General features: G+C 45.1%; 1 protein-coding gene across 1 annotated transcript in view; it reads left to right on the top strand.

The window, feature by feature from the left end:
• CHRNG (cholinergic receptor nicotinic gamma subunit) overlaps positions 1–12,831 on the top strand; it is a 92,874-nt gene that overhangs the window by 76,878 nt on the left and 3,165 nt on the right. Inside the window, exons 9-10 of the mRNA XM_086944546.1 lie at positions 1,943–2,057; positions 9,460–9,673. Of these exons, the coding sequence (XP_086800672.1) occupies positions 1,943–2,057; positions 9,460–9,673 (329 nt within the window). The remainder of the gene's footprint in view (positions 1–1,942; positions 2,058–9,459; positions 9,674–12,831) is intronic.

Below are 12,831 nucleotides of genomic sequence, written 5' to 3'. Positions count from 1 at the left end.
AATATAAACAGACTAAAATATAAGTTTGGAATAGTGGGCATATTCAAATGTTTCTGCCAGATGAGCATGTGTGAAATCTTCATGAGCAGCTATTTTGCATGAGCAGCTATTTTGTTAAGTGCTAAAGGGTCGACCTTTCTTATCCTTTCCAGGGTCCTTGATAATATTGATACAATAATCTTGTAGTCTGGGGGCCTGTCCTTTTTTGTCCTTTTGGTTGGCAAATATACACACAATTTCAATTTCAAAAAGCTTTATTCGGTTTTTTAATACAAAACCATAAAAGTTCATGATTAAAAGAAATAAAAAATACATAAAAAATGCACATTATGATAATCCACATTACACAACAGCAAGGATAAAACCGTTAGGGTCTTCAGTTCTCGTATAACTGTTATTACACTTTACATAAACCTTAATCAGGGATTAATTTTATACAGACTAAAGGTCCAGGCATTTCCTATATTTCATTGAACACCTTAAAAAACCGATCACAAAAGGTAAACAATCAGGTTTTAACAGTTGTAAATAAAAGAGGGCCGGGCAAACTTGAACAAAATTTAGCCTTTTTAAAAGAGGTTTAAGATAACAAGCCCTGGGGAATTCATAGAATTTACAAAAGAATACAAAGTGCAGCAGATCCTGTGGAGACAGATTGTCGCAGCCACAGGTTGCTAACACTGTCCCTTTGTGACATCCCCTCGGCGCTGCTAAAAGTAGGTGGAACAAGTTGAACCGGAACCCGACTAATAAAAAAAACGCTCATGTGCCGTTACTGGCCAGAGCAGGTAAGGTTCTACACTAGGCACGGTTTTAAGCAGTATCTGGAGACGAGCATTGGGTTTGCACAGTTCCTTTTCCTCCCTCTCCAATCTTTGCAACACTGTTAGCAAACGAAAGCCATCACAGACTTAAGTTAGGATTTTGTCTTAAGTCTGTTTTAAGTCTGTCTTAAGTCTGTCTTAAGTCTGTCTTAAGACAAACTTAAGTCAAAATCCTAACTTCTGTGAATACCAAAAGTAGTAAATTCATTCTGTGAATGCCAAAAGTAGTAAGTGCATTCTGTGAATACCAGAATAGTAGTACGTTTAGGATTGAGTCTTAAGTTCATTCTGTGAATCGGGCCCTTAGTCTCACTCATTCTGACTCATACTCACTGACACTCAATGTTATTCATGACCTGTCGCCGACTTCCACAGTTATGCTTACACATAAGCCCTCTCTCACATAACACTCACACACAAGCACACACATACAATATATTTAAATTCTTTTTTTACTTACTTCAGCTCCCGGCAAAGGTTCCATTCCTGTTAATTGTACTCCATTTTTATTACACTAATATTGAGTTATAGAGTATTATTTACTATTAGTGTAAAAAAGAATTGCAAAATACAAGGAGGGTTGACCCCAATCCAATACTTATCAGGGAGGACTGTACCTGTGCACTTGGCACAGACGTTTCCAACCTTGAGGCCGGAGGGGCTCACAAAGGCAGTACCAGGGGACACAAGGGGCAAGCAAGTGGTAGGCGCTGAAACCCCTGAATGATGTCCATGAGTTCTGGATGCATTAGAGCTGATACTCTAAATTATTTTCTTCAAAATCCTCTGTGTTCTATTTTAACATAGACCATATTTGCTTTAAAATAATTTAATAGTACTCAGACAGTATTATTAATCTTTTGACATCTTATCATCCTTTGTTTGTATCTTTAAATTCATATTAAACATATTTTATTGATTCCAAATATTTTTTTCCACCTTGGCTTTCTTGCTATAAAAAATACCAGCTAGGCTGGTAAAGTGCTGGTCAGGAGGTCACCCTATCACTGAGTAATGTAAGCTTTATCATGCTCAATATTGTGTGAATGGGTTCGGCCATCTTGTTTACAATGCTGAAATGACTGTCTCTCTGCTGCTTCTGTTGGTTGTCTCCTCAGGTACCTGACATTCCTCATGACGGTAACCGGCATCATCGTAACCAATGCCGTGATTGTTCTGAACGTGTCTCTGCGTACGCCCAACACGCACACCATGTCAGAGACTGTGCGCCAGGTAGGGTGAACGACCCCCAGGAGAGAAAGAATGACAGGGGGTTGAGGGAAACACATTTAGTTGTTGACTAAAGTCACTGTGGCCAAGGCTTTGCATACAGACATTCCAACATCATCAGGTGTTAGCATATTAGTATAAGGTGCACAGGTGTGTGTGATGCTACATGCAGGGGCGGCTCTAGGCTCATGGCGGCCCTGGGCAGGGAGCATAGGTAGGGGGCCCCAGAAGAGGGGGTCCGGGCGGGGCGGAGCACGGAGGCCAGTGAAGAGGGGAGGGTCAGGGTGTTTGGAAGTGGAACAGAGCTGGAGGCCGCCAAATCCCTGCCAGGGGCCCCCACGCAAATATGTATCCATCCTCAGAGGATTATTATATTAAGGATATATATTGGCGTGGTGGCCCCTGGGTTTGGTGGCCCTGTGCAGGTGCACAGCTTGCACATGCCTAAGGCCGCCACTGCTACATGATTGTGTAATAAACTTTCCTTTGAGTGCAGTGGTTGTCAACATTGTAAACTGTTATTACACAGAAGTTGAAGGCTAAGGTGGCGGCTAGGTAAGAGCTCAGCACTTCAGCTCCCGGGTTTGGGGATCACTAAATCGGGGAATATCCCTGGCTAACCCAGCCATTCACCCCGCATCAACAGGCAATAATACTACAAGGCCAACTACGACTACAATTTTCTACTTTGAAGCTGCCTACCTGCATTGGGGACCACTGGAAGGCCTGCTGTATCAGAATCAATGTGCTCGCCCCCGTTCCTCCTTGATGACCACGGATGGCTGCAACTTCGAGTTGGCTGCCGCCTTCTGAGAGGAAATGACGGCCTCAATGACGCTTATCTGCAGTGGGGACCGATGGAAGGCCTGATGTGTCAGAGTCAACGCGCTCGCCCCCACTCCTAATTTGATGACCACGGAGGGCCGTAGCTTCGAGGTGGCTATGGGATGCTTTCTGAGGGGAGGCGACCGCTTTGGCAACCTTGACGGGTCTCGCCTCTGCTGACCGGTCACACTTGCCCCCGCGGAGCCTTAAGAGAGCTGAAGCTACGTTGTGGCTGTGGGACGACACAGTGTGGAGCCGAGCTTCTTCGGTCTCAACGAGCTGCCTTGCTTCCCTGAATACTGCCTTTTCCAGGGTGATAATGAGGGACACCTCCACCTTTTTTCAATACCTAGACAGGGTAAGTGTCTTTGTGTCTAAAACCTCCCTGCAACAATGGCAGCTCACTTGGAGCTACAAGGTAATGACCTCCTTTAGACTGCGTGTCTCTGATCTTACTGCGTATTTCAAACGAGCCTCAAAATGGAACCTCTCAAGGTTATTCAGCCACTTTTAAGCCAAGACTCAAAATGGCCTCGAAGATGATCTGACCATAACTCTTTAATTTCTGAGTCAGGTACTCTCAGAACCCTTATCAATTGACATCATTGTTCAATTGAGAAATTTTTACAACAAAAGGAGAGAAATAATTACTTGCCCATCTTGCTCCCCCTTTGCAATGGGAATAGAATTTAAAACAAAACTGGTGAAATAATTACCTACGCATCTTCTTCCCACCTACTCCTTTGCACTGGGACTAGATTTTAAACAAATCTGGTGAAATAATTACCTATGCATCTTGTTCCCACTTATTATTAGTCAAGGTTTCTTAATCACTCGTCTCACCACTCTGGCAGCGCCAAGCTGAACATGCTCACCTATTAATACTCACCTATTAATACTCAATATTCATTAATCACTCTTCACACTGTTCTACTCCCACCTACTGGCTCACCCATTCAGTGGCGTTCCCAACACGCACGGGAAAGATGACGATCGTGCTCCTTCCCTCTACCAGGACCCGCTACTAATTGGGGCTACCTCTCCACCCCTTATTCTTTTGGCTCCTTTAACCACTGACTACTAAGAACATCAGTCAACATGGCACAAAATACTTATCATGCCTCTAACCCATTTGGTCATTCGGGTGTAAACTCGGTTAAGATTATCTACTCCCTCGACCTACTGTTAAAGGCTAAGAAGACCTTTAAGCACAATATACTCAAGAGGTGGCCCGGAACACTGATATCGGACACATATATCTCAAATAAGGGCACTATAGTGACTGATCTCATCTCCTACACCAACAGAAGAGCACAGTGGAGAAAAGCCCCCACCTCTATGCTGCACTCCAAATAGACCAAAACTCTGCTTAGCTTTCGTTTAACCACACTTCCATCACCGGCCCTTTTGGCGGAGCTGACTATCTCCATTTACAATAATGGTAATGTCCTTATCCAAGCCTCAGACCTGAACCTCAAGTGATTCAATTATGCCTTCTTGAGTTTCAAGAACACTCTAACTAACAGCAACACCTCCACCGGCAGTCATAATGTGCCACTCACTGTCTTTGATCCTGAGGCGATTGACGGCCCTTCCTCCCCATTGCCCACGCTCCTGCCTGTTAACACGCTCCTCACAGCTTGACCCAAGTTAACAGAGGCTCTCCCTACTCCCCACACCAGGAGCCCGAAAAACCCACGTCTGTCTCGTGCTGACTACGGTTTAACTGACCTGAGTACCTCCCACCTTGTTGCTATACGCACCAATGCTCCTTCTTTACCTTGCCTCACCTCCTATCCTCAATCCCCTGTGTCACACACTATTTGCTCTAATAATTGGTGTGATGACCACCCTACCAACCCGCCAGTCAGGTAGGATTTAATACTCACGCCTTAGGCCCTGGATCTTCCAATTGCAGGGCCTGGAACCTTGTAGATGTCTCCTGTATGCTGACCAATAACAGACACTCACCTACACTTTCATTATACACTTCACCACCCTCTACTCCTCCTAATTCCACTCTGCCCCTCCCTATTCCCACTCCAAGCTCTGATTCCTATCTCGAGTATGACCATATCTGTAACTGTGCCAATGGTCCTACCCAACCCTCTACTAACCCTACCACAGTGAAACCTGCACTATTTGCGCGGGCTACTCCTGCGATTAAGTGCTTGAACAATTATGGCCTTGAGAAGAAGATTGATGACCTCAAGCATGATATCTCAGTAGTCAAAGAGTTGGTGCAAAGCATTCGGCAGTTCTCAGTGAAGATGGAAAAATGTTGGGTCTCACCTTCCACGCAGAGGAATGATATCTACAATTCACAGAAGCTGTACTCAACCAAAGTCCTCAACGCCTTCTGCTCCTATCTTAGCTCCACCTGGAGCTCGAGGCATCTACCTAACCGCCACTCTCGGCCCCACAGACCCTTACCTCAGCTATCGGATGAAGACATTCTCGCCCTGCTTGGGACCTACACTGACTCGAAGACGGTCTCCAAACCCAACTCTACTCTCAACATCCCTTCAATCACTGCAGACCCTGACGGGAAACCAAGCCTTAAGCTCAGAAAGGTTAAAACATAAACACCTTTACTCAAGAAGTGGTCTCTTCCAACCTGCACATCAACTCAATGCTAGTCAATTGTCGATCAGCTGTGAAACATGCAGCTGATATTTCTGATCTCATCATGGCGCATAACTTAGACCTTCTGATCATCACTGAAACCTGGCTCCATGACACTTGCTCCCCAATTTATGACATCTGAATCCTCCTGACTACTCCATTCTCAGAAGTGATCGACTGGATAAAACAGGAGGGGGCATTGCCTGCATTCATCGCTTCAACCTCACAGTAAAACAATACTCATGGACTGTCTTATCCTCCTGTGAACAGCTAGTCTCTGCCATCTGGAACAAAGGCAAGAAGATTTGTGTGCTGCACTCGATCTATCACCCTCCTTGTGACAATCTAGTCTTCATAGAGCAAATCATGGGGGTCATTAGCTGGAGCTCGGATCAATCCTGCCACATATTCCTCGGAGACTTCAACCTTCATTGGAACAACACAAATGATCCAATTGCCTGTTCCTTTCAGACTTTCCTCTCTGACTTTCAATTTCTCACAGCTCTGTAAAGGCCCTACTCACAATAAAGGCACCCCTCTCGACCTCATCGGTGCCGAAGACAACTTCATACAAATAGGAGAAATCCGACCGAGTGACTGGTCTGATCATTTTCAAATTCCCTTCCTCATCTTAGACAAGGGACAGGGTCAACCCCTAAAAGCTAAACAAATGACTCATAATATGAGAGACGTCGACATTAACATGATAACTTCAATCACCAAAAATAGACTACAGCCCCCCCCCCTAATTTGACCAACCTTGAGGATCTTTCTGAACATTACCTTAACACTTTTTCTACCATTCTTGACTCTATTGCTCCGAAACAGCTCAAAAGGATCCCAGTCAAACATTCTAAACCATCGTTTAATGGTGCCCTAAATGATGAACAGTGCAATCTAAGACTCTCTAAGAGACTCTGGAGAAGCTTGCCTTCCAACACAAATCCCTTGCAACTGAGGAAAGTGAGAAGCGCTTCAAGAATTCAACTGGATGGAGTCAAAAATCGACCAAAACAACTCTTCGAAATCATTAAGGAACAATGTTACCAATCTTCAAACCAGAGCTCTACTCAGTTACCCCTGCTCCCTAGTGGTGATGATTTTATAGCTCACTTCGCTGATAAAACAAGGAAAATAGAGCTGGAGCTATTACCTACCACCCCTACTTTGTTATCCAAGATGCCGCCCGCAGGATCCAGGGAGGTGCCAGAATTCATGACAATATACTCGCCTTTGGGCAGTTCTCTCAAAAACAACGCCTCTTGGAGCAGTTTTCTCCTACCAGGCTGCACTGAGATACTTTGCAACATGGCATCCATCCAACTCTCCAACTACTTTGGTGATCCTCTACCCGCCAAGCTGTATAAAGATTTGATCTCAGCCTTTCTCCCTCTCTGGACCTGGCCTGGCAGTTCGGGCTGGACTATTCCCATTGGCCGCAGGGGCAAGAATGATTTGCATATGGCTGGGTCCAAACTGGAATGGCATTGTGAGAAAAAAAACAATGGATTTAGGTCCAGATCTCTGTACTGGGGTGAATGTATGACATTGTTCTGCATTCTGTCCATCAACTGTTTTTTTTGCATTTGTCACACCGAGTGGGACGGGTATGCCCAGACGTGGTTCCCGTGCTCTCCATGCCACAGGAGTCAACTATCCTGGCTGATGAGGGCTGAAATCCCAAACCCGGTCCTAGGATGCTTGTTTCCAGTCCAGGGAGGACCTGACCTGGCAGTTCAGGCTGGACTGTTCACATTGGGCGCAGAGTCAAGACTGATTTGATTATGGCTGGGTCCAAACTGGAATGGCAAGGTGAGCAAAAAAACGATGGATTTAGGCCCAGATCTCTGTACTGGGGTGAATGTATGACATTGTTTTGAATTCTGTCCATCAATTGTTCTTTTTGTATTTGTCACCTTGAGTGCGACGGGTATGCCCATTCATGGGTCCCGTGCTCTCCATGCCACTGGAGTAGAGCTATCCTGGCTGATGAGGGCTAAAAGCCTGAAACCGGCCCTAGGATGCTTGTTTCCAGTCCAGGGTGGACCTGGCCTGGCACTTTGGGCTGGACTGTTCCCATTGGGCGCAGGGTCAAGACTGATTTGCATATGGCAGGGTTCAAACTGGAATGGCATGGTGAGCAAAAAAACTATGGATTTGGGCCCAGATCTCTGTACTGGGGTGAATGTATGACATTGTTTTGCATCCTGTCCTTCAATTGTTCTTTTTGCATTTGTCCCCCAAGTGGGATGTGTATGCCCAGACGTAGGTCCCGTGCTCTCCATGCCACTGGAGTCAAGCTATCCTGGCTGATGAGGGCTGAAAGGCCGAAACTGTTCCTAGGATGCTTTTTTCCAGTCCAGGGAGGACCTGACATGGCAGTTCCGGCTGGACTGTTCGCATTGGGTGCAGGGTCAAGACTGATTTGCATATGGCTGGATTCAAACTGGAATGGCATGGTGAGCAAAAAAACAACAGATTTAGTCCCAGATCTCTGTACTGGGGTGAATGTATGACATTGTTCTGCATTCTGTCCATCAATTGTTCTTTTTTGCAAAATTCCAGACTGCCTACAAGTTGGGCAAGTTACTCCCATTCCTAAGAAGCCCACCGCGGACCAATTGGATCCAAACAATTTTCGACCCATCACCAGCAGCATGACTCTAGCTAAATTACTTAAAAAATGCGTACATTTGCAGATCGGCAAACATATTGAGAAATATCAACTACTGGGTGCTCATCAGTCTGGATTCAGAGCAGGGGACAGCACTGAAACGGCACTAACTCACATTGTTGATGATGCCGTGAGAGCCATTGACCAAAATGTCCAATGTCTCCCGAGCCTTCTAGACCTGTCCTCAGCCTTCGATACCATCAAACATGGAAACCTGATTGATCTCCTACAACATAAGATGGTATTTTCGGGCCCGGTCCTAAACTGGTTTGCCTCCTTCCTTCAAAACCGCACGCAAAGGATCAAAGTTAATCATGCCATCACTTCTAGTACCCCTGTCCTCATTGGAGTCCCCCAAGGTTCTACGCTCTCGCCTATGCTCTTCAACCAATTTCTGGATCCTCTTGCGGTGATTCTGAATAGAGCAAACATTCAATACCACATGTATGCGGATGACACTAAATTGTACCTGAAGATCTCCTCGCAAGAGGACATATAAACTTTAAATACTGCACTTGCCCAAACTCAACAATGGTTAGCTCAGATCCAGCTCCTACTAAATACTATCAAAATGGAATTTCTTTTGATCACCCCACATACTCATTCAACTCCTAACCTTGACTGGATTAAACACCTAACTGCTCTGTACTGCACACCTCATGTTGTGGACTCTGCCAAATCTTTTGATGTTACGGATTTGTTGCCACTAGAGGGTAGAATGTTCTAACAAATAAAACAAAGATCTCCCGGAGCTTGAAGGGGTTTAAATACCCTTGGGCTCCGTGAGGCCTTTGTAAATCAACATTGGAATGTTGCTTTGCGGGCTTTTATCGCCTTTTAGAAGCTTGGAGCGCTCCATTTTATTCAATGTAGTGCTCCACATTCCAATGTTCTAATGTCCGCTAGAGCACACTACGGAGGGCACTAAGGCGATTACAACATTCTGCCCCTAGAATGCAGAATGTTCTAATTTGTAAAACAAAGGCCTCATGGAGCTCCAGGGGTTTGAAACCCCCTCGGGCTCTGTGAATACTTTGTTCACAGCTGTTGCTCTGAGCAAACATTGGAATGTTGGTGCTCCGGGCTTACAGCAGCCGTTATACGCCCGGAGCAGTCCATTGTCTTCAATGGAGCTCCCAACATTCCAATGAGCTAATGATTGTTAGAGATGCGGGAGCGGGACTGGGTGAAGAGAAACGTTTTTTCCTCTAGCCTGACTTGCCCATATAACAGCCAGATCATCTAAGATGAGATGAATAACATACCCTTCTGACTCCGCAGGTGTTCCTGAGACGCCTGCCTCGCTACCTGCACATGCACCTACTGCCACCTACCTGGTCAGATGACTGGAGTAGCCAGATGCCCAGGAGGAGGAGCTCCCTTGGATTGATAGCGAAGGCAGATGAGTACATGATGCGGAAGCCACGCAGCGAGCTCATGTTTGAGAAGCTGAAGGAGAGGGATGGACTAATAAAGGCCATTTTAGGAAAAATTGGTAAGACGTCCTGCAAAGTTCATTGCAAGCTTTCCAGGCAGCCAGCGATAACAGTGTGGCTTGAAACATTAAATAAATTGATAGTTTTTTAATAGGTTTCCACATACTATGGTTAAGTGGTTTAATGGAGAAAATCAGGTTTGTTGGGCGCACGTATAGTAAAAGGGTTCTGCCCATTTCACCCCAAACGTTTTGAAATCGTCTACCTGATTTTGGGACTTTTACTGTGAGTGAGTTTCACAACCTGAGTCTCACCCATCGTAAATTTATAGTAATTGGACTGAGCATGCTAACCAGCAGTGGCCCCCTTTTACTGTAAGACCACTGCTATGGTAAAAGGCTCTGGGCTGGTTACCAATGAACGCTTGAGCTTGCCTCTGTGTGCATAGCATGTGGACTGCGTGTGTAAGGCTACTCATGTTTGCATCCAGGTATCTACGCACCAATAGCCCGTAGGCTGTTCAGGGGTTGGTACTGACCTGGAGTAGACCTTTTAATGTGAGTGGATAGGCCTGCACTGCTTACTGAAGGTCTGTTGTGCCTACACTATATTACACATTATTGTCCAAATCTGTACAAATGTACTGTTTTGGACCACTTAGCCCTACAGGGTCTAGTGAGGTACCAATACCAATCTGGGGGTCAACATGCCCCAAAGTGTACATGTATAGTCACTAACATTCTACACCCTAGCCCACACTTAATATCACACTTTAAGATTTGTTATATTTACCCTACTTTGCTCAGAATTAGATTCCAGGCCTTTGTCCCTTCCTACAACATTAAACTGCCCCCATAAAAGTAAAACAGAAAGAAAAACAAAGCACATCTTGCTTCGCAATATCTCCCAAAATGCCCCGGGGTGAACAAGGGGGTGGCGGGCACATTTATTTTTTATAATGCTCACTCTGGTGACGTGGCATGCCAGGGTCATGTCCCTGGATTTAGGGAACCCCTGAGGACCCCCATCTTAATGGGGGATGGTGCAATAAAAGCAGATCGCAGGGTCCCCCCAACACTACTAGTAATCTCCGGTATGGGCACATTATCCCCTTCATGCCACTGTCTGTGGGGCTGGCCTGCCATCTCCCTGCCTGTGGTTGTGGGGGTTGGGGAAACTATCCAACTTCCACCTTGGGGTGGCAGCGGAGATACAAGAATTGGTTCCCACAGTAGTTGGAGTGTTGTTATTGCATACCACCTACACTGAGCAGGCCTTGGACTTCCCGGCTTCCCTACTCTAATAGAGTCATGTGCTACAATGGGGTACTTGATTCCCAGTAAAGAGACAGTTGCTTATTTATCACATGTGAAGGACTCACGCCCTTTGCAATAGTCTAATTTCTTACAGGAACATATATAGACACCTGAATATACATTGAGACAAATTGTTAATCTTCATATAGGGACTTGCATTTTCTCCTGTCCTACCTGCTGCTACACCTATCACAGAAATGTGAATCATGCCATTAGGGCTCCACAATTATTAATATTATTATTATTACATTAAATTTGTAATGCGCACAGCTACCCTTGACAGGGTTTCCCGGCGCAGGCATGTCCACTACTGCAGACTAAGTAAACGGAGAGCTAATCACTGAGAGAAAAGCCAGGTCTTGAGATCTCGGCGAAACTTGAGGTAAGAAGATTCATGTGTCATAGAGCTGGGGAGGGAATTTCAAAAACTAGGTCCGAGGCATGAGAAGGATCGTCCACCCACTCTGGTTAATTTAAAACTAGGTGTTGCATAATCGCCTTGAGTGGCTGAACGTAAAGATCGGGAAGGGACTTATGGATGGATAAGTTCCTGAAGGTAGACAGGAGGGGGACCTTGTTTGATTTTAAAGACAAAACACAGTGTCTTAAATTTGATACGGTTGTCAATGCGGAGCCAATGCAGGTCCCGAAGGAAAGGAGAGATGGATATTTTTCTTGGGACGTGACATAGGAGGCGGGCTGCGGAATTCTGGACCACCTGGAGCTTCTTCAGTACCTCCTGACTTCCTCCCAGATAAAGAGCGTTACCATAGTCCAGGCGAGAGGTGACAAGTGCCTGGACTACCTTCTTTTAGTGGAGTCAGGGAGCATCCAGATGATCTTCCACAACCACCATAAGATGGTAAAACAGGTGGCGGCAACGCTAACCACCTGTTGCCGCATTGAGCGATTGTTATCAATAATAAACCCAAGATTAACGACTTGGGTAACGGGCTGGGGAAGAGGACCCATTTCCTCGGGCCAATTTTGGGGATAAAAGAGATGCTTGTGTTTTCCTAAAATAACAACCTCGGTCTTGTCTCCGTTTAATTTCAACATTCCTTCTTCTATACAAACTCTGGACCCATAGCAAAAATGGGCTCTTACATTTGTTCTGGTTTCACTCCAAATCATTCCTTCTTTCATAAATTCTCACACATGTGGAAACTTCTTCTGACTGCCTACTAGAATAAGAAAGATTTACAAACATGTTTTATTTCATAGAACATTAAAAACATGGCTTTTCTACGCATATAGTTAAATCCTTGACAAAAACTCTAGCTGTTCCAATGCAACACTATTCTTCAACTCATCATGCTTATGAGCAGTAAAGCCATGACAGCATGATTAGACACACCAAACTCAACATCTGTGATGTAGTTCTAATTACAACAAATACCCTGTTCAACTATGCCCTCCTAAAGGGCAATTGGCAACCCAGAGTGTTTTGCGGCCTTGTAACATGTGTAAGGCACTCTATAACTGCCACAGTACAATGTAATACCTATGAGTAAAGAAATATGCTACACTCTATAATGGTGTAAAACAATGTGAGTCCTGGTAGCAAGGCAGAGCATCTTGAGAAAATCAGACTTTGCTACTAGATTGTCATTTTGATTGGCCTGAGAAGATCCATTTAGGCTAGCCTTTCAGAGAACATGTCAATCAATTCAGCAACTCAGATGAGTAGAGCGCATCTAATCACCCAAGTGGGTACCCAGGTCTTGGTTTATTTCTGTGGTTAGTCGAAGAGCCAGGTCTTGAATTCTTTCCAGTAGAAATTTCCAGTTTTTGTAATTGCCGAATTGCCTCTAGAAGATGGCCACGGGCGAACAGTGATCCCAGTACTTTTTGTATGAAATTAGATGCCAATTAGATCCGAAGAGCCTTAATTTTTGGAA

Source organism: Lissotriton vulgaris, chromosome 11, assembly GCF_964263255.1.
Source record: "Lissotriton vulgaris chromosome 11, aLisVul1.2, whole genome shotgun sequence".
Classification (NCBI taxonomy): Eukaryota; Metazoa; Chordata; class Amphibia; order Caudata; family Salamandridae; genus Lissotriton; species Lissotriton vulgaris.
The sequence above is the reverse complement of the archived record's forward strand: the minus strand, read 5'-3'. Positions and strand labels throughout refer to the sequence as shown.